This window comes from Phocoena phocoena, chromosome 6, assembly GCF_963924675.1.
Source record: "Phocoena phocoena chromosome 6, mPhoPho1.1, whole genome shotgun sequence".
Taxonomy (NCBI): domain Eukaryota; kingdom Metazoa; phylum Chordata; class Mammalia; order Artiodactyla; family Phocoenidae; genus Phocoena; species Phocoena phocoena.
The window spans coordinates 88,355,943-88,377,089 of record NC_089224.1 but is presented as its reverse complement, the minus strand read 5'-3'; the positions used below and the strand labels follow the sequence as shown (position 1 = coordinate 88,377,089).

General features: G+C 38.9%; 1 protein-coding gene and 1 pseudogene across 1 annotated transcript in view; both read right to left on the bottom strand.

Annotated features, from left to right (window-relative positions):
- Positions 1-17,513, bottom strand: part of TMEM38B (transmembrane protein 38B) — a 70,376-nt gene extending 52,863 nt beyond the window's left edge. Inside the window, exon 1 of the mRNA XM_065879433.1 lies at positions 17,342-17,513. Coding sequence (XP_065735505.1) covers positions 17,342-17,453 — 112 coding nt within the window. The 5' untranslated portion in view covers positions 17,454-17,513. The remainder of the gene's footprint in view (positions 1-17,341) is intronic.
- Positions 17,514-20,086: 2,573 nt separating this feature from the next.
- Positions 20,087-20,432, bottom strand: LOC136125108 (10 kDa heat shock protein, mitochondrial pseudogene; annotated as a pseudogene).
- Positions 20,433-21,147: the final 715 nt, after the last annotated feature.

The window sequence follows — 21,147 nt, the reverse complement described above, 5'->3', positions numbered from 1 at the left end:
ACAAAAGACTGGGATAAAATTTTTTTAACCAATAAGGCAAATTCCAACAAATCAATAGAAAAAGACAACAAACACAACAGAAAAATGGGCAAGTCACAAAGCAGAAACTATAAATGACTAATAAATATACCAAATAACTAAACAAAGGAAAGTCCTCAACTCATCAGTAATCAAGGAAAAAGAGATTTTAAAAATATGTTATTTCATACAACTTCAATTGGCAAAAAAATTTACAGCTTAATATTAACAAATTATCAAAGGTGTGAAGAAATTCACATACTCTTGTGAGAATAAAAACAAGTAAAGCCATTTTGAAAAACAATTTGGCAGTTATCAATTAAAATTTTAAATTTAAAATTGACTCAAGTGCCCAAGGAGTGTCATACAAGAATATTAAAGCAGTGTTGTTCATAATGCTGTGAAAAAAATGAAAACAATCTAAATGACCATCATCAGAGGAAGAGTAAAACCATGATCATTTGCACTATGGAATACTATACAAGAGCAATTCAAGAGTGTGGTAGATCAACGTCAACATGGGAAGATCCCCAAGACACGCTGTTGAGTAAAAACAAGAAACCAAACACAATCATGTTGAAAAAAATTACAGCATGTAATTATTTATGGGCAAAAATGCAAACACTATTCATTTCTATAGGTACATACATTTACATGGAATGCACAGAAAAGGGTCTGCAATACACCAAAATGTTAACTGCTATTATCTCCTGAGAGAAGCTTAGGAGTAGGGAAGATGGTCAAAGGGGCTTTAAATTTATTTAATTATATTGATTATATTATTTAATTATATCTGAATTCTTTAAAATAAAGTGTTTGTTAATTGTATAATTAAATTAAAATTTAGCAAATTATGTCATAACCAATCTGAGGAATATAATGCATCGATTCAAAACAATGTAGCAGCTTTACATGCACTGACGTGACAAGAAGAAAACCATATTTATATGAATATGTACGGTAAGAAATCATTTACAGGGGGAAAACAGAAAACTATACATTTCTATAGGTATGTACATATGCAGCTAATGCATAAAAGAAGGTCTGCAAGAATACCCAAGCAAACTGTTAACTGTTATTACCTCTTAGGGAGAGGCCCTTTTATGCAAAAACAAACAACAAAACAAACTATACAAATGTATGTGTGAATTCAGTAGGGTAATATCATCATACTTGTACTAACATGGGAATTCATCTCTATGTGCTCATGGGAAAAAAAAAAGAGGGAGATAAAAATTTAAATACTGCACAACCCACCATTCCACACAATAAAATGTGCCATGGAGTGAACATGAGTTGGAAGACGTAAATTTTCGATGGTGTGTATATATCGTCAAATGAAGTGATGCCAAGGTTTAATGATATGCATCTGGTGATAACTCAAGAAATGGTGACTTGTATCAATATGGAAGAAAAACTAGTTTTGAAAAACTTACTAAAAAACAGGATGTCTATCTCCAGTGCAGCAATTTCCCCTAAACTTAAGAATTATTCAAGAGTTATTTTGATGATACATGGCCATGCTGTCTTTATAGAGCCAAACCCCTATGTAAGATGTGACACCACTATGTCTCTCTACACATATATATTGCTATCCATCAAAATATGTATACGGGCACTGTTCAGTATTGCCCTGTACGATGATGACTGTTTAGAACATTGGCTAGTCAGCATAATATATGAATATGATCTTTTCTTTTAGTCAGTGGACACTAGCTGCCTTACTGAGCTATTCTCACATTGAGAGGCAATACAGAGTGCTTAAGAATCCAGACTCTGGAGCTTAATTGCCGAGGTATAAATCCTGGCTCCAGCACTTACTCTCTGTGTGAAGTGGACAAGGTAACTGCTTTCCCACATCTTAAAAAAAACAAAACAGTAAGCAACAACTATTAGCTATCACTATTATTATAGAAGTAAATAGAAAAGAAAAGAAAATTACCCTTTCCTCTCTACTTCTACCCTTCAGTCACACTCATTTTCTGTAGGGTGGCAACTTCCAGACTTCTTTTTCTGTGCTTATTTACACATGCACACCCTTTTTCCCCCTCAAGAACTTCTTCTCCCCCAACCTTGTCCTCGTGTGTGTTTGTCTGTGTGGGTGTGGGTGTGTCCCTCTCTCTCTCTCTCAGGCCATACCCTGGTTAGCTCTGCACACACATTCTGGAAATGGGAGCTCTAAGTGAATGAGAGTTACAATGGGCCCATCATTACACAGTTACTATGAAGACATATTCCAAAGTAACTGATTACCTCTGGTAAATATACAATTAGGGAATATGTCTGTATCCTCTGTATCCCTTAGCGTTGTTCTAATGGAAGATTTAGCATTACTATCATCCATCTGACACAACAATTAGGCTTAGGCAAATTCAAATATACCAAAAAAGTTTTCCTTTGACCACTAAAACAATCCAAATCAAATTTACTAAATTTGATGCTTTCACACAAAGTATTCACTCATGTAATATGCATTTCCGATTAAGTCTGTCAAAATAACTTTCCTTTTCCCTCAACTTTCACGGTATTTTATCCTTTCCTCTTAAAATATATCATGTTCTAGTTTTTGTTCACAAGTGTTAGCTCCACTATAAGACTGATACCCCTTGAGACTCTAAGAAACTTTAGTATAAAGTAGATGCTCAACAAATGTTTATTGTACAACAGAAAAATATATGTGCAATATTTCAAGAGTGTAAGTATGATAATTTTACTACCATTAATTTCCCTTAGTTTTATCGCAAGTCACAGAGATAACTGTGATTACGTACCAGTTTTGTGACTCTGTGTAGGACCTCTAACCTCTTTTGGCTTAAACTTCAAGTTTCATAAAATGAGAATAATACATAACTTATAAGAACTTAAAATAAGAGAATATACATAAAAATACATATTTACTACCTAGTACATGTCAGACACTCTGTTGATTTGTGTGCTGAATGGATTGATCACTGACAAGAGAGAAAAGAGGCAAGGAGAATGCAATCCTTGGGCTGCTTCTGACTCAATTATCTGAGCCCAAGATATAATACTTTTGAGTTCTTACTGCAAAGCTGGGATGAGAATGACACTGAAAAGGTACTCATAACCCCAACAGTCTTAAATCAATGAAACTAAGATTTTATTAGACCAAAAAAGAAAGGAAAAGAACACAGTTAAAGGGTGGGTCTCTCTCATACTAGTCTTTTTTGCCTGATTTTCAAAATTATGTCAGCCAGAAATATTTCTCTAACTCAAACAGACCTTTCTTTAAAGCTTTCTTCAGTACACACACTACCATAACACATTTTTCAGCATGACGCAATCTTATGACAAAGTTCTTTGGGTATGATGTTCCTTTGTATATATCGTACTGGCACCAGTCAGTTTAATGTGAAGTTAAATTATGAAAACACAGGACTCCCCTGGCAGTCCAGTGGTTAAGAGTCTGTGCTTCTACCGCAGGGGGTGCGGGTTTAATCCCTGGTCAGGGAAATAAGATCCGGCATGCCATGAGACAGGGCCAAATAAATAAAAGTATGATGCTTTCAAAATTTATATTTAAAAAAAATACAGAAAGTTAACCAGAAACAGCTGTATATCTTTAGGGCATATAAATAATTTTCAGTAGAAAAAAATAGTTAATATGATATCTTTAATTTCTTCTCAGTTTTAAACAAACGTGAGAGGCCCGCGTACAAAAAAAAAAAAACGTATATCTGAAGTACATATAATCACCTGGGGACTTTAACATCAAAATATTTTCATTATGAAATGAAAGCTGAGAAATAAAGTCACATTCTACTCCCTTAAATTCATTTAAAATCACATCCACAAAATAATCCCATTCTCTGGCCAAATGAAGTATTATTAGACTATGTTTTTGTTTTTGTTTTTTGTGGTACGCGGGCCTCTCACTGCTGTGGCCTCTCCCGCTGCGGAGCAACAGGCTCCGGAGGTGCAGGCTCAGCGTCCATGGCTCATGGGCCCAGCCGCTCCACGGCATGTGGGATCCTCCCAGACCGGGGCACGAACCCGCGTCCCCTGCATCGGCAGGCGGGCTCTCAACCACCGCACCACCAGGGAAGCCCTATTAGACTATGTTTAACATACTTTTACTGACTTAGTTAAAACAAAGACTAGAAAGATATTCTTTAATGTACTGCACACATGACTTCTTTATTTTGATATACTCAGTCTACTTTAGTTCCGCAGTGTGTCTCCGTTTTTAAGAAATAGTTACACTGTAGCTATTTCCAAACAGTTAGCATTCAGCTTGCTGGTGGTTAATATGACTCCCGGAAAGAAGCAGGGGAATGCTCTAGCCTTCTTAAAGCCTCATCTCCAGAGGTTAAGTATTTTTAAATTGCGTATTAGTAAACTTTTGCCCTAGTCTTTCCCATTTATAGATTTATCTCTTTAAAAAGAAAAATTAACAACATAATCTAGCTCATATGCCTCAAGTATGCTTTTTCATCAAAATATTTTAAAATAATCATGTAGGCAACAATGGCTTAGAGATTACCTGTGACACAATTCAAGGAGTTTTACATCAAGTATGAATCATAGTGGGCCAAGTAAATCCACGGCTGTGGTTATTTCCCCAGTTCCTTAATGTATAACTAGACTAGACATACTTAGCAACTGGCACACTCTGCATATTGATTCTCTGATCCTTGGAATAAGAATCATTATGACAGGAATGATCAGGTAGAAGCCCCTAGAGTTTCTTCTCCTCACCAAGATATTTTTACAAAGCAGTATTACAGAGATGAGTACCATAACCAAAAACATGAAAGATGAAATATGATGATAGCTATCACATTCCACTTAACTTGCTTGCTTGGGCTATATGTAAAGCAGATGGATCTTGAAAAGTAATTGTGAACTATCTTAAATGTAGACTGGTAATGACTCCAACTGCAGCTGGTATTCAAAATACAGTATTTTTACTAGAACAAATCAGCATTAACCTCTGTAACCTAGTAAAGAAATGCTTTTTTCTCCATATTAATTTGCAAAGAATCCCAGAAACACTTTGCTTTTACCTGACAGGTATAACAGTACACTATCACAGTCTTGCCTCAGATGTATGTCAACTCTCCTGCTCTCTAAACAAGTCCACAGAAATTATGATCATAGTGACAGTCCACAAAACATCACACTGGCCTGCCACACTGAAGGCATTATACTGACTAGATCTATGGACAGGAAATAGCCAGCACTTTAGATATCTTAATATTACATATGGAAACCAGAAAGCATGTAGTTAAACCCCACTCCTAGGTTTCTGTACCAGAGTCCAGTCAGGAAACAGAAAATACAAAGTTTTATTAACAGAAAGGATTTAATATAAATAAGTAAGTAGGTATAAAATTGTTAACTAGATTATTGAAAAAGTAAAAAGTAAATACTATGGTGTCACAGAAGTATCAACTATAGAAAACTGTTACCACTCCTGGGGGAACAAAAGATAGGCTGAAATTACTAAAACTTAGAAGCTTGGAGGAAGAGCTCTTTAGACTCAAAACTGAAGACTCCTGGAGAGGGGACACTGCTCAGCTGGTGCTCTGGTCCACCTCACTCACTGAGTTTTAAGTTCTGAGTTTTAAATACTGAGTTTTAAGTTATCCCAAGCTACCTAGTTAGTGGTAGAGTTTGAACTAAACACTGGTCTTCCGACTTCTGACTTTATGAATGCTTTCTACTACAGCATACTCCCTGATCAATGTTTTGTCAGGTCACTCAAATATTCTAACTTTCCTTTAGCTTAAAAAATATTAAAGAGAGGACCTTCACGATGGCGAAGGAGTAAGACATGGAGATCACATTCCTCCCAACAAATACATTAAAAATACATGTACATGTGGAACAACTCCTACAGAACACCTACTGAACGCTGGCAGAAGACCTCAGACTTCCCAAAAGGCAAGAAACTCCCCACCTGCCTGGGTAGGGGAAACGAAAAAAGAAAAAACAGAGACAAAAGAATAGAGATAGGACCTGCAACTTGGGGAGGGAGCTGTAAAGGAGGAAACGTTTCCACACACTAGGAAGCCCCTTCACTGGCGGAGATGAGGAGTGGGTGGGAGAAGGAAGCCTCAGAGCCATGGAGGAGAGCGCAGCAACAGGGGTGCGGAGGGCAAAGCAGACAGACTCCCACACAGAGGTCAGTGCTGACCAGCACTCAACAGCGTGAGAGGCTTGTCTGCTCACCCACCAGGGTGTATGGGGGCTGGGAGCTGAGGATCGGGCTTCGGAGGTGAGATCCTAGGGAGACAACTGGGGTTGGCTGAGTGAACACAGCCTGAAGGGGGCTAATGCTCCACAGCTAACCAGGAGGGAGTCCGGGAAAAAGTCTGGAACTGCCTAAGAGGCAAGAGACCATTGTTTCGGGGTGTGCGAGGAGAGGAGATTCAGAACACCACCTAAACAAGCTTCAGAAACAGGCACAAGCCGCAGCTATCAGCGCGGACCCCAGAGACAGGCATGAAATGCTAAGCCTGCTTCTGCAGCCACCAAGAAGCCTTTGTGCAAGCACAGGTCACTATCCACACCTCCCCTCTGGGAAGCCTGTGCAGCCCGCCACTGCCAGGTTCCAGTGATCCAGAGGCAACTTCCCCGGGAGAACGCATGGCGCCTCAGGCTGTTACAACATCATGCCAGCCTCTGCTGCCGCAGGCTCACCCCGCATTCTGTACCCCTCCCGACCACCGGCCTGAGTGAGCCAGAGCCCCCTAATCAGCTGCTCCTTTAACCCCGTCCTGTCTGGGCGAAGAACAGACGCCAGAGGGCGACCTACACACAGAGGCAGGGCCAAATCCAAAGCTGAACCCCAGGAGCTGTGGGAACAAAGAAGAGAAAGAGAAATTTCTCCCAGCAGCCTGAGGAGCAGCAGATTAAATCTCCACAATCAACTAGATGTACCCTGCATTGTGGAATACATGAATAGACAACGAATCATCCCAACATTGAGGCAGTGGGCTTTGGGATCAACTGTAGACTTGGGGTTTGCTGAATGCAACACCCTGGTTACTGATTTCTATGTTTATCATAGTATAGTTTTTAGTGATTCTTATCATTGGTGGATTTGTTTACTGGTTTGCTTGCTTTCTTTTATTTTATTATTTATTCTTATTTTTTATTTTAATAACTACATTTATTTTATTTATTTATTTATCTTTCTTTTTTTTTCTCCCTTCTCTTCTGAGCCAGGTAGCAGACAGGGTCTTGGTGCTCCAGCCAGGTGTCAGGCCTGAGCCTCTGAGGTGGGAGAGTTCAGGACATTAGACCACCAAGACCTCCTGGCCCCATGTAATATCAATCAGCGAGAGCTCTCCAAGAGATCTCCATCTCAACACTAAGACTCTGCTCCTCTCAACAACCAGCAAGCTCCAGTGCTGGACACCCCATGCCAAACAACTAACAAGAACACAGCCCCACTCATTAGCAGAGAGGCTGCCTAAACTCATAAGTTCACAGACACCCCAAAACACAACACTGGACACGGTCCTGCCCACCAGAAAGACAAGATCCAGCCTCATCCACCAGAACACAGGCACCAGTGCCCTCCACCAGGAAACCTACACAACCCACTGAACCAACCTTACCCACTGGGGGCAGACACCAAAAACAACGGGAACTACAAACCTGCGGCCTGCAAAAGGGAGACTCCGAACACAGTAAGTTAAGCAAACTGAGAAGACAGAGAAATACTCAGCAGGTGAAGGAGCAAAGTAAAAACCAACCAGACCAAACAAATGAAGACGACATAGGCAGTCTACCTGAAAAAGAATTCAAAGTAATGATAGTAAATATGATCCAAAATCTTGGAAATAGAATGGAGAAAATACAAGATACGTTTGACAAAGAACTAGAAGAACTAAAGAGCAAACACACAATGATGAACAACACAATAAATGAAATTTAAACTACTCTAGAAGGAATCAATAGCAGAATAACTGAGGCAGAAGAACGGATAAGTGACCTGGAAGATAAAATAGTGGAAAAAACTACCAGAGAGCAGAAAAAAGAATGAAAATAATTGAGGACAGTCTCAGAGACCTCTAGGACTTTAAACGCACCAACATTTTAATTATAGGGCTCCCAGAAGAAGAAGAGAAAAAGAGTCTGAGAAAATATTTGAAGAGATTACAGTTGAAAACTTCCCTAATATAGGAAAGGAAATAGTCAATCAAGTCCAGGAAGCATAGAGTCCCCTAGAGGACAAATCCAAGGAGAAACATGCCAAGACACATATTAATCAAACTATCAAAAATTACATACAAAGAACAAATATTAAAAGTAGCAAGGGAAAAGCAACAAATAACATACAAGGGAATCCCCACAAGGTTAACAGCTGATCTTTCAGCAGAAACTCTGCAAGCCAGAAGGGAGTGGCAAGACATATTTAAAGTGATGAAAGGGAAAAACCTAAAACCAAGATTACTCTACCCAGCAAGAATCTCATTCAGATTCGACAGAGAAATTAAAACCTTACAGACAAGCAAAAGCTAAGAGAATTCAGCATCACCAAACCAGCTTTACAACAAATGCTTAAGTAAGTTCTCTAGGCAGGAAACACAAGGGAAGGAAAAGACCTAAAATAACAAACCTGAAACAATTAAGAAAACAGTAATAGGAACACACATATCGATAATTACCTTAAATGTAAACGGATTAAACACTCCAACCAAAAGACACAGACTGGCTGAATGGATACAAAAACAAGACCTATATATATGATGTTTACAAGAGACTCACTTCAGACCTAGGGACACACACAGACTGAAAGTGAGAGGATGAAGAAATTTATTCAATACAAATGGAAATCAAAAGAAAGCTGGAGTAGCAATACTCATTTCAGATCAAATAGACTTTAAAATAAAGACTACTACAACAAACAAAGAAAGACACTACATAATGACCAAGGGATCAATCCAAGAAGAACATGTAACAATTGTAAATGCTTATGCACCCAACATAGGAGCACCTCAATACATAAGGCAAATATTAACAACCATAAAAGGGGAAATCAACAGTAACAAAATAATAGCAGGGGACTTTAACACCCCACTTTCACCAATGGACAGATCATCCAAAATGAAAATAAATAAGGAAATGCAAGCTTTAAATGACACATTAAACGATATGGACTTAATAGATATTTATAGGACATTCCATCCAAAAACAACAAAATACACTTTCTTCTCAAGTGGTCATGGAACATTCTGCAGAATAGATCATATCTTGGGTCACAAATCAAGCCTTGGTAAATTTAAGAAAATTGAAATCGTATCAAGTATATTTTGCGACCACAATGCTATGAGACTAGATACCAATTACAGGAAAAAAGCTGTAAAGAATACAAACACATGGAGGCTAAACAACACACTACTTAATAACCAAGAGACCAATGAAGAAACCAAAGAGGAAATCAAAAAATACCTAGAAACAAATGACAATGAAAATACAATGACCCAAGGCCTATGGGATGCAGCAAAAGCAGTTCTAAAAGGAAAGATTATAGCAAAACAATCTTACCTAAAGAAACAAGAAATATCTCAAATGAACAATCAAACCTTACACCTAAAGCAATCAGAGAAAGAAGAAGAACAACAAAAAAAATATTAGCAGAAGGAAAGAAATCATAAAAACCAGATCAGATATAAATGAAAAAGAAATGAAGGAGACAATAGCAAAGACCAATAAGACTAAAAGCTGGTTTTTTGAGAAGATAAGCAAAACTGATAAACCATTAGCCAGACTCATCAAGAAAAAAAGGGAAAAGGCTCAAATCAACAGAATTACAAATGAAAAAGGAGAAGTACCAACTGACACTGTAGAAATACAAACGACCATGAGAGATTACTACAAGCAACTCTATGCCAATAAAATGGACAACCTGGAAGAAATGGACAAACTCTAAGAAAAGCACAACCTTCTGAGACTGAATCAGGAAGAAACAGAAAATACAAACAGACCAATCACAAGTACTGAAATTGAAACTGTGATTAAAAATCTTCCAACAAACAAAAGCACAGGACTAGATGGCTTCACAGATGAATTCTATCAACATTTAGAGAAGAGCTAACACCTACCCTTCTCAAACTCTTCCAAAATATAGCAGATGGAGGAACACTCCCAAATGCATTCTACAAGGCCACCATTATCTGATACCAAAGCCAGACAAAGATGTCACAAAGAAAAAACTACAGGCCAATATCACTGATTAACATAGATGCAAAAATCCTCAACAAAATACTAGCAAACAGAATTCAACAGTACATTAAAAGGATCACACACCATGATCTAGTGGGGTTTATCCCAGGAATGCACGGATTCTTCAATATAGGCAAATCAATCAACGTGATACACCATATTAACAAACTGAAAGAGAAAATCAAATGATCTCCTCAATAGATGCAGAAAAAGCTTTCAACAAAATTCAACACCCATTTATGATAAAAACCCTCCAGAAAGTAGGCATAGAGGGAACTTACCTCAACAAAATAAAGGCTATATATGACAAACGCACAGCCAACATCATTCTCAATGGTGAAAAACTAAAACCATTTCCACTAAGATCAGGAACAAGACAAGGTTGCCCACTCTCTGGAAGTTTTAGCCACAGCAATCAGAGAAGAAAAAGAAAGAAAAGGAATACAAATTGGAAAAGAAGAAGTAAAACTGTCACTGTTTGCAGCTGACAAGATACTATACATAGAGAATCCTAAAGATGCTACCAGAAAACTACTAGAGCTAACCAATGAATTTGTTAAAGTAGCAGGATACAAAATTAATGCACACAAATCTCTTGCATTCCTATACACTAATGATGAAAAATCTCAGAGAGAAATTAAGGAAACACTCCCATTTACCACTGCAACAAAAAGAGTAAAATACCTAAGAATAAACCTACCTAAGGAGACAAAAGACCTGTATGCAGAAAACTATATGACACTGATGAAAGGAATTAAAGATGATAAAAACAGGACAGATATACCATATTCTTGGATTGGAAGAACATTGTGAAAATGACCATACTACCCAAAGCAATCTATAGATTCAATGCAATCCCTATCAAACTACCTGTGGCATTTTTCACCGAACTAGAACAAAAAATTTCACAATTTGTATGGAAACAAAAAGACCCTGAATAGCCAAAGCAATCTTGAGAAAGATAAGCAAAGCTGGAGGAACTGGGCTCCCTGACTTCAGACTACACTACAAAGCTACAGTAATCAAGACAGTATGGTACTGGCACCAAAACAGAAATATAGATCAATGGAACAGGACAGAAAGCCCAGAGATAAACCCACACACATATGGTCACCTTGTCTTTGATAAAGGAGGCAAGAATATACAATGGAGAAAAGACAGCCTCTTCAATATATGGCGCTGGGAAAACTGGACAGCTACATGTGCAAGAATAAAGTTAGAACACTCCCTAACACCATACACAAAAATAAACTCTAAATGGATTAAAGACCTAAATGTAAGGCCAGACACTGTCAAACTCTTAGAGGAAAACATAGGTAGAACACTCTATGACATAAATCATAGCAAGATCCTTTTTGACCCACCTCCTAGAGAAATGGAAATAAAAACAAAAATAAACAAATGGGACCTAATGAAACTTCAAAGCTTTTGCACTGCAAAGGAAACCATAAACAAGACGAAAAGACAACCCTCAGAATAGGAGAAAATATTTGCAAATGAAGCAACTGACAAAGGATTAATCTCCAAAATATACAAGCAGCTCATGCAGCTCAGTATCAAAAAAACAAACAACCCAATCCAAAAATGAAAAGAAGACCTACACAGACATTTCTCCAAAGATGATATACAGACTGCCAACAAACACATGAAATCATACTCAACATCACTAATCATTAGAGAAATGCAAATCAAAACTACAATGAGGTATCACTTCACACCTGTCAGAATGGCCATCATCAAAAAATCTACAAACAGTAAATGCTGGAGAGGGTGTGGAGAAAGGGAACCCTCCTGCACTGTTGGTGGGAATGTAAATTGATACAGCCTCTATGGAGAACAGTATGGAGGTTCCTTAAAAAACTAAAAATCAAATTACCATATGACCCAGCAATCCCACTACTGGGCATATACCCAGAGGGAACCATAATTCAAAAAGACACATGTACCACAATGTTCATTGCAGCACTATTTACAGTAGCCAGGGCATGGAAACAACCTACATGCCCATCGGCAGATGAATGGATAAAGAAGATGTGGGTGTATATATATATATATATATATATATATATATACAATGGAATATTACTCAGCCATAAAAAGAAACGAAATTGAGGTATTTATAGTGAGGTGGATGGACCTAGAGACTGTCATCCAGAGTGAAGTATGTCAGAAAGATAAAAACAAATATCGTACGCTAACACATATATATGGAATCTAAAATAAAATAAATGGTTCTGAAGAACCTAGGGGCAGGACAGGAATAAAGATGCAGATGTAGAGAATGGACTTGAGGACACGGGCAGGCGGAAGGGTAAACTGGGACGAAGTGAGAGAGTGGCATGGACATACATACACTACCAAATGTAAAATAGGTAGCTAGTGGGAAGCAGCCACATAGCACAGGGAGATCAGCTTGGTGCTTTGTGACCACCTAGAGAGGTGACATAGGGAGGATGAGAGGGAGACTCAAGAGGGAGGGCATATGCGGATACATGTATAATATATGTATATGTACAGCTGATTCACTTTGTTATACAGCAGAAACTAACACAACAATGTAAAGCAATTATACTCCAATAAAGATGTTAAAAAATATATATTAAAGATATTTAAGTAAGATTCTCTGTATTCACATAAGTAAATTATGGACTGTCATTTCTGAGACATCCTTTTCCACCCCACACTGGGCAGAATCTGCTCTTTTAAAAGCATGCTATAACAAAGAGGCCTTTGGGGGGATCATAGTTGTTCTATTTTTACCTGGATGTTGATTAACATAGTTGTGCTCATTCTGAAAATTCACTGAACTATACATTTACGATTACTTTTGCACTTTTCTGTATGTGTTTACGTCGGAATTCATAAAGATAGGAAAAGTATGCTGCCACCTTCCCAGAATCCCCAGAACTGATAAATTCTTGTTTTATTAATCTTTTCATCTCCCACAGATTAGAGGAAGGAACAATGACAAACTTTATTCCTGGATTTAATTCCTGAAAACAAATGAGAAACTGAATCGTGATGTGGAAATGACCGAAATCATGGGAGAAAATAACGATGTCAAATGACAACTTATTGAGAAATTGCTAAATATTGAGAAACCTGGAACATTAAATGTATCTGCAAAGAGAGAGCACAGAATAGTTGAGAACTTTGAAATTAGCCCAAGAACTAGCTCCATAATTTACTAAACTATGTGACTTAAGTAAGGTTATTTTATTCCTGTAAGACTACTCATCTGTAAAATGTGTTCAATAATACCTACCTAAAGAGATGGATGAGGATTAGAATGAAGACACTGAAATGTTTTTCATGTATCTGAAATGAATGAATGTTATTAATGTATAAGAAAGGTAATGCAACCTTATGTGACACTGCAAGGAAAGAGAAGGAGGAGGAGGAGGAGGGGGAGGCAGAGGAGATTACAGTGACAACAGCACAGTTGAATTCTTTCAGAGCTATAACAGTAACTTTCATCTTGGTATCCTCAACATCTAATATAGTACCTACTACAGTGAATATTTGCTTAATTGAACTACATATGATTTGAGGGAAGTTAGCAAAATAGTGGTCAGAGAATTAAGAGTAAAATAATAGATTTTGTGTGTAAAAATCAAGTGGAGATCATTGTAGATTAAATTTTCAGGATGTCTTACAGAAAATAGCAATCGGATATGAATGTAGGATTAAAGAAATGTGTTTATTTTAATGAACATTTAAATAGGAAAAAAACAGAGAACACAGATTTAAAATGTAAGAGAGATTACAACTGATGACATAAACATTCCGTTAAAATGGTTTCTGACCAACAATTCCCAAAGCAGCATTTTCCAACTTCCTAATAAAATGCCCAGGAAAATAGAAAAAACAAACAAAAAAACCTCTACACTACTAGCCAAAACTAAAAGCTATAGACAATCAGATGCCAGAGTTCAAGAGGAACTAAGGTTAAGTATGAGGCAAATGGAAGTAAACTAAGAAATAAAAAAGAATCCAACATATTAAATACCCCCTGATGCTGTGGTAATCTAAATGGGAGGGGATATCTGTATGTGTATGGCTGATTCACTTTGTTGTGCAGTGGAGGCTAACACAACATTATAAAGCAACCATACTCCAATAAAAATTTTAAACTAAATAAAAAATTTTAAAAATACCCGCTGATGGTTTCACTTATGAAGTGCAAGTCACATGGAAAAGGAAGGGGGTAGGGGGGACAATCATCTTTCCTTGGATTTGAAGGCCTACAACCTAAACCAAACAAAAAAAAAGATGCCATCCTTATCAACACCACAGATAGAAAGAGTTAATCCCCTTTACCCACTTGCCCTCAGTAGTCTAGATCTAGGCATAGTCTGTAAGCCATAAGATGTAAACTATAGAAAGTGGGGAGTGAGGTACTGGCAGTGATAGAGTACATTCCAAAAGTCAAGAGTCTCAAGGAGTAACATGCTTGAGGAGATAAGGATAAGAAGAACCCGGGTAGCAGTACATAGATGAATTGTGGTTTTATTGTACTACAGGTCTGTGTTCTAAAGAATCAGTCCCTGGGGAACAGAAAAAAGTTGCCAATTAAGTAGTTTTATATAAGTATTGGCAAATGAGAATCCCTAACGAATTAAACTAATACATCAAACAGTTTATTCCAAAAATATAAGGATAATTCATTTTTTAAAATGTATTACATTTTAAACAGGAAAAACAATATGATCAACTCAATAGATTTATATAAGTAAATCTATTTATTTATATATAAGTATAAATACAAATGGCCAGCAAACATTAGTAACTATGACAGATGCAAATGAAAACTATGTTTTCTGATCATCAGAATAACAAGATATTTAGGACTGATAACAGCCAATACTGTGAAAGGACAGTCTAACACAATTCTAGTAAAAGCAGGTTCACTCTTTTGTGTGAATTCTATAATTTTTACATGTTTACAAGTACTAGTACTGGAATATATTTTTACACCATGTGTAACACTGTACTAGCATCCAATTAGTCCAATGGTTCTCAAGGTTTTTGGTCTCAGGACTCCTCTGCACCCCCCAAAATTAGTGAGCAGATGAATGGTTGCCAGGGGCTTGGGGAGGGCTGACTACAAAGGGGCAGGAGGGAATCTGGGGTGGGTGATGAAACTGTTCTCTATCTTGATTGTGGTGGTAGTTACATGACTGTATGTGTTTGTCCAAAATCATAGAACTTTATATTTAAAAGGGTGAATATAATACAGGTAAATTAAACCTTTAAAAAGGCTGACTCCAAAACAAAATTCTTGAAGACCCCCTAAAAAGCTTTTCTTTATGTGGGTTATCAATATTTATTAGCTTATTAGAAATCATAAATGAGACAATTTTTGAATAGTTCTTTAGGTATTCATTTTTTAAATAATAAATGCACTAAATGTTAAAAAATAATATATTTTTCATGAAAAATAACTATTTTCCAAAGCAAAATATATTTGGTGAGAAAACTCACACTTTTTTAGTAAATCTCTTTCATGTCTGCTTCAAATTGAAAACAGATGGATTCTCATATCTGCTTCTGCATTCAACCTGTTACAGTACGGCAGGTCATGTGGCCTCTGGAAAACTCCATTGTATATTTGTGAGAAAATGAGTGTGAAAAAGATGACATCTGCATATTATTATGAAAATAATTTTGAGTTGGAAATGTCAGGAACCCCAGGGGCTCCTGGACCACACTTTGAGAACCTCTGATTTAAGCTATACAAGAAAATACCAGGGCCTCCCTAGTGGCGCAGTGGTTGAGAGTCCACCTGCCGCTGCAGGGGACACGGGTTCGTGCCCCGGTCCAGGAAGATCCCACATGCCGTGGAGCGGCTGGGCCGGTGAGCCACAGCCGCTAAGCCTGTGCGTCCGGAGCCTGTGCTCCACAACGGGAGAGGCCACAACAGTGAGAGGCCCGTGTACCACAAAAAAAAAAAGAAAAAGAAAAAAAAAAAGAAAATACCAAATACTGAATATGGCATAATAATAAAATGTACTTATTTTCAAATCAAGGAAGCAGTCTCTTATGCAGATTATCTGTCCCGATTTAATACACTAATATTCCCCTTATCCAGGTCAAAACTGCTACCAAACAATGATTTAGGCTGAACTACAAATTTCAATTTAAATGAAAAATATTTCTGAGGTCCAAGGGTTTTAAAGAAAACAAAAAAAAACCCGCAAAAAACAGACCATAAGAGGTACAGCATCACCCTCAATCCCTCACTCACTGACTGTAGGACAAGGCAGATTAAAAGCAGCATGAACACAGAGAAAGTAAGGCAAAGAAAATGCCTGATCTCAAAAAAAGAAGAAAGCATAAAATGAAAAGGCACGTAGAATAAGGGCAAAAGTAAAGCAATACAGAAGCAAATATATCCTGAATGTAAAATACAAGAAAAAACAAATATTGCTCCTTGTGCGCATAGTTGAAAAAACTCAAAACTCTGTATTAAGACCACATCCCCACTGTGCGGAGAAGGGAAGCTACGGCAAATGGCTTTTCTTGTACAACGTCACTCATATGATCCAAAATGGGAATCCACTCCTCTCAGCAATCATTGTCTAACATGCTAAACAAGGTGGGAGACCTCTACGTTAAGGGGAACCTGGGGGTGCCTACTTAAGGCTCTTTATTTCAGTGTTTACCCAACTTTCAAAACCGAAGAGCCGTCCAGAACCATTCACTACCCCAAGCGACGAAATCAGACGTGCTGTCTCCGGGAGCTTTGTTCCCAGGTCATTTAAAAATACTTTCCAAGGAACTGGTGGCACCGCCGGGAGACTGCGCAACCCCTGGGCGGACGCGGGCAGTCCTGGGCTCCCAACAGCGGCTGCGGCCGCCCTGTCACCTGTTCCGGGAGTCCCGCCCGCGGCGGTGGGGCGCCCCCGCACTCCCCCCAACCCAGCGCCTCCTTTGGCGAGGACCGCCCGGGCCTCATTTTCCCCACCTGTACTCGAGGAGTCGGACGGGCCACCTCTTGGCGCCCCTCTAGCTCGACTATAGGACTCCGGGCGAGGGGGGCAGCTCGGCCGCTACCCAGCTAAGGCCGTACTCGCTGTGAGGGGGATTCCGAGGGGGCCGGTCCTCGGCGCCCCGCACTCACCCGGCTGATGCTTCAGTGCCATCACCGACACCAGGTAGTGGGCGATGTCAAAAAAGGGAAACATGGAAGTACGAGAAAAGGCAAGGGACAGCTCATTCCACGGACAGTCCATCACGACGACCGACCGCCGCAGCCGAAGCAGCCGCGGCGACGGGTTCCCGGCGTGCGCGACGAGGGGAGGGGTAAGTTACGGCCGCGGCCGCCAGCTCTTCGGCTGGGCCTCTCGGAGCTCTGCGCGTGCGCCTTGACACCCGGCGCCGGCGCGCGGAGGGGGCGGGCCGCGTGTCCCAGGAGCCTCGGATGCGCTGGCGGTTGGCCGCTGGGCGGGGTGAGGAGGGCCGGACCTTGTTCTCCTAATAAGAGTCCAGCGTCTTCTGCGTGCTGGGAGTTGTGTAAGACGCGGAGAATGGTCAGATGAATACAACATAAATAATGAATATGCATTATTTCTCTTAACATTTAGTGCATTTATTATTTTTAGAACGAATACATAAAGATCTATTTTAAATGTTTCTCAGTTATTTCTAATATGCTAAGTATTGATACATGAAACCCATAAACGTCTTCAGGACTTTTTGGGATCCTCAAGAAAAATTTTTAAGTCGGCTTTTTTAAAAGTTTAATTTAAATACATTTTATTCACCGTTTTTAGTGTAAAGTTTTATGATTTTGGATAAACGCAGTCCACAAGGGGAGACGCTCAGAATCGGATTTATTTCTGTGAATTGATTTCATTCACCTAACATTTCTCGAGGAACCACAGTATGCAAATCACACCATGACTTATTGGAGATATAAAAAATAATATGATAATATCCTGCCCTCAAGAAACGTGTTTTCCCAAGGGAGATTACAAAGTGGGTAATAATAAGTATAGGTGCCATGATAGGGCAAGTTCCAAGGAGAGGAAGGCTATTTCAGGTTAGTGGTAAGGCAAACTAGCCTCTAAAAGCTAAGGGAAAGATGGAGGGAAGTACTTTGGCTGGACTACGAAGTGAGAAATTAGCTCAGAAAAGAAGTCCTTGAACGGCAGACCATAAACCAAGTGGTTTGACCCCAGAGCCTAAGCTCTTGATCGCTACATTTTATGCTCAGACAAATCCGAGCCAGACTCCAGTCTCTCAACCATTATGCTAAACTGCGTTTTTCTTTGTTTTTTTTGCGGGGGTGGGGTGGTGGGGGTGGTGAGGTGGGAGGGAGGGTTGCAATCAAGCAACAAGATTAGGAAAGTTTGGTAAAAAGAGACTAAAGACAGGCGAAAATGGAGGATATTCACAGTTCCAAACAAAATGTAGTGGAGGCTGAGGACACTAGGAGCAGGGAACTGGATGGGGAAAGATGCAGTAGAACCAGAACAGGCTGGGTGTCACCTCAACCTGTCAAAAAAGGATGTGGGGAATGGGTGAGTAGGAGAATTATGGTTACATTCAGAGAAATAGGAAACAAGAATGAGGAGTAGACTTGGGTAGAAAAAAACAAGTTTAGTTTGGCACAATTTTTATTTGATATGTCAACAGATCATGCAGACACCAGGAAACTGGAAATAACATAATGAGCTGCTAGATAAGTAAGAGCCGCATGGGAGTAAGAACTACAGACTTGCATTGATTTTTTTTTATCTGAATATTTGTCTGTTCGTTTTAATTCGTTTAACAAGGGCTTTTTGCTCTGTACCAGGCATTTTGCTGGATGTCAGAGGCCCTGCCCTAAATACTAAGTGTTCAAAATGTGGGGGAAATTGTAGTAAATCTCTACATTTCACTACTTATCAAGAAAGAATAGAGTTGCTAAGATACTTTTCATATGTGGTTTTCTAAGCAAGCACCTCTTGTTAGAGAAAGGCTTTTAGACCTCTAGCCAAACTAAAGGAAAAAAAGCAACCTTTGTGAATATTTATACTTTGATGTTTCAGTTTGTTCTTTCATAATTTTTATATATTTCTTTAGCTTTGTGAATTTAGGGGCAGAACTTGGATGTTATTTCCCAAAAGATTTTACAGTTTTAAAAGTCTTTAATTAGACTCCACAAAATATGTGTTTTGTCCTTGAACTTAAAAAAAAAATACTATCACATCTCTAAATCATATGTCTATGCCAGTATCATTCTGGGGTATAATTAAGTTCATTATTAACACCAATATGGCAATAGTGAAAAGCATCAGAATTTTTTTTAAAAAGATAAATCAAACATTTTGCTTTCCCTAAACATATTAATTCCAACAGAAGAGAATTAATCATCTCAGACTCTACGAGTAATCTGAAATTTGTTTCATTTCCAAACTGTGAAAATAAGCTGGATCCCCATCTGCCTAGAGCCTAAAGAATACTTTTTTTTTAATCTAAGGGAAATGATATCATCTCACAAAAAGACAAGTTCTATCTAAACGTTAACTGTGCTCACTATATGTGCTTCTGGTCAGTGCTTCAGTTATTTAATGAAATGGGCCAAACAGAAGCAAGTGGGCAATAAAATGAGGGAAGGCTTTGAATTGGTAACAGGGAGAGGCAAGATTTGGGGAAATTATGTGCGAAAATTAAAACCTGCCCTGACTTTTGGGAGCGGTTTACAAAGTTACATAATTATTGCAGATAAAAGAAATCAAATTATAAAGTACTGCTTATCTATTAGAAAGCAAAAGTGGTCTAACTGTATGAATATCTGGAAAAGAGGGTTTTTTGTTTTTCGTTTGGATATCATTACTTTATTATAAAAGAAACAGGGAAATTATTTACATGATGAAAGATTTCAGAACTTCAGTGGCAGCTTCACGTGATGCCATTTCAATAGTGACTTATTTTGGTCGACGTAGTTTCCAAGAATGTCACCATCTATAAGTAAGAAATAATCCTTGTCGTCTAGAGCTACTTTGATGCCTCCATATTCTGGGAAAAGAACTTTCACTATCTGGTTGAATCTCTCCACCCTTTCCTTTAGAGCCTGATCTAACAGCTACTACCGTTGCTTGCAATACTTTTCCTTGTGATTTTTCTGGAAGCATAATGCCTCCTTTGGTTACAGTTTCGGCTGCACTTCTTTCAACTAATACTCGGTCAAATACGGGAAGAAACTTTCCAAATGCCTGTCCTGCCATGACTCTGGTTGCCGCAGTTCGTACTGTCGCTCTTTGGCCGCCACCACAAAAGGGAGATCCGAAGTCTGACCCTCCGGCCACGTGAACTCGAGAAAAGACCTCCCAGCGCCCTCGCCCCCGGCCCCTCCCCGCGAAAGGGGGCGGCTGCACCAGCGCGCGCCACGGTTCGTTTCCTGGGCTCTGCTCAGGGCTCTGACTCGCGGACCGGTAGGCGGAAGAAAAGAGGAGGTTTTTCTAGGCTTTTCTAGGCCGCGGGCCGAGGTGAAAATACTTACCGTTAGCCCCCCTTCCGGAAATGGAAAAGAATTTTGATTAAACATATTTGAAGCATTTTGAGTACAAAAACATGTGAAACTAATTGTTATAAACCAGGTTTTTCAACCTCAATGCTATTGACATTTTGGGCTGAACAATTCTTAGTTGTCTTATGGGGTGTGTTATGGGATGTTTAACAGCATCCCTGGCCTCTACCCGCTAGATTACAGTAGCACGCATACACACACCAATTGTGACAACCAAAAATGTCTCTAGACACTTTTGTCTTGGGGAGGCGGGAATCGCCTCTAGTTCAGAACTACTTTATAAATTTTTTGGCAGCATGTTCCTCTATTTGTACAAACATTATGGTTATGCATCTAATATTAATCATCAAGTTAATTCTACATAACCCTTCTTGGTCTCAGCTTGATCATCCATCCCCTGGATCGAGTTGGCA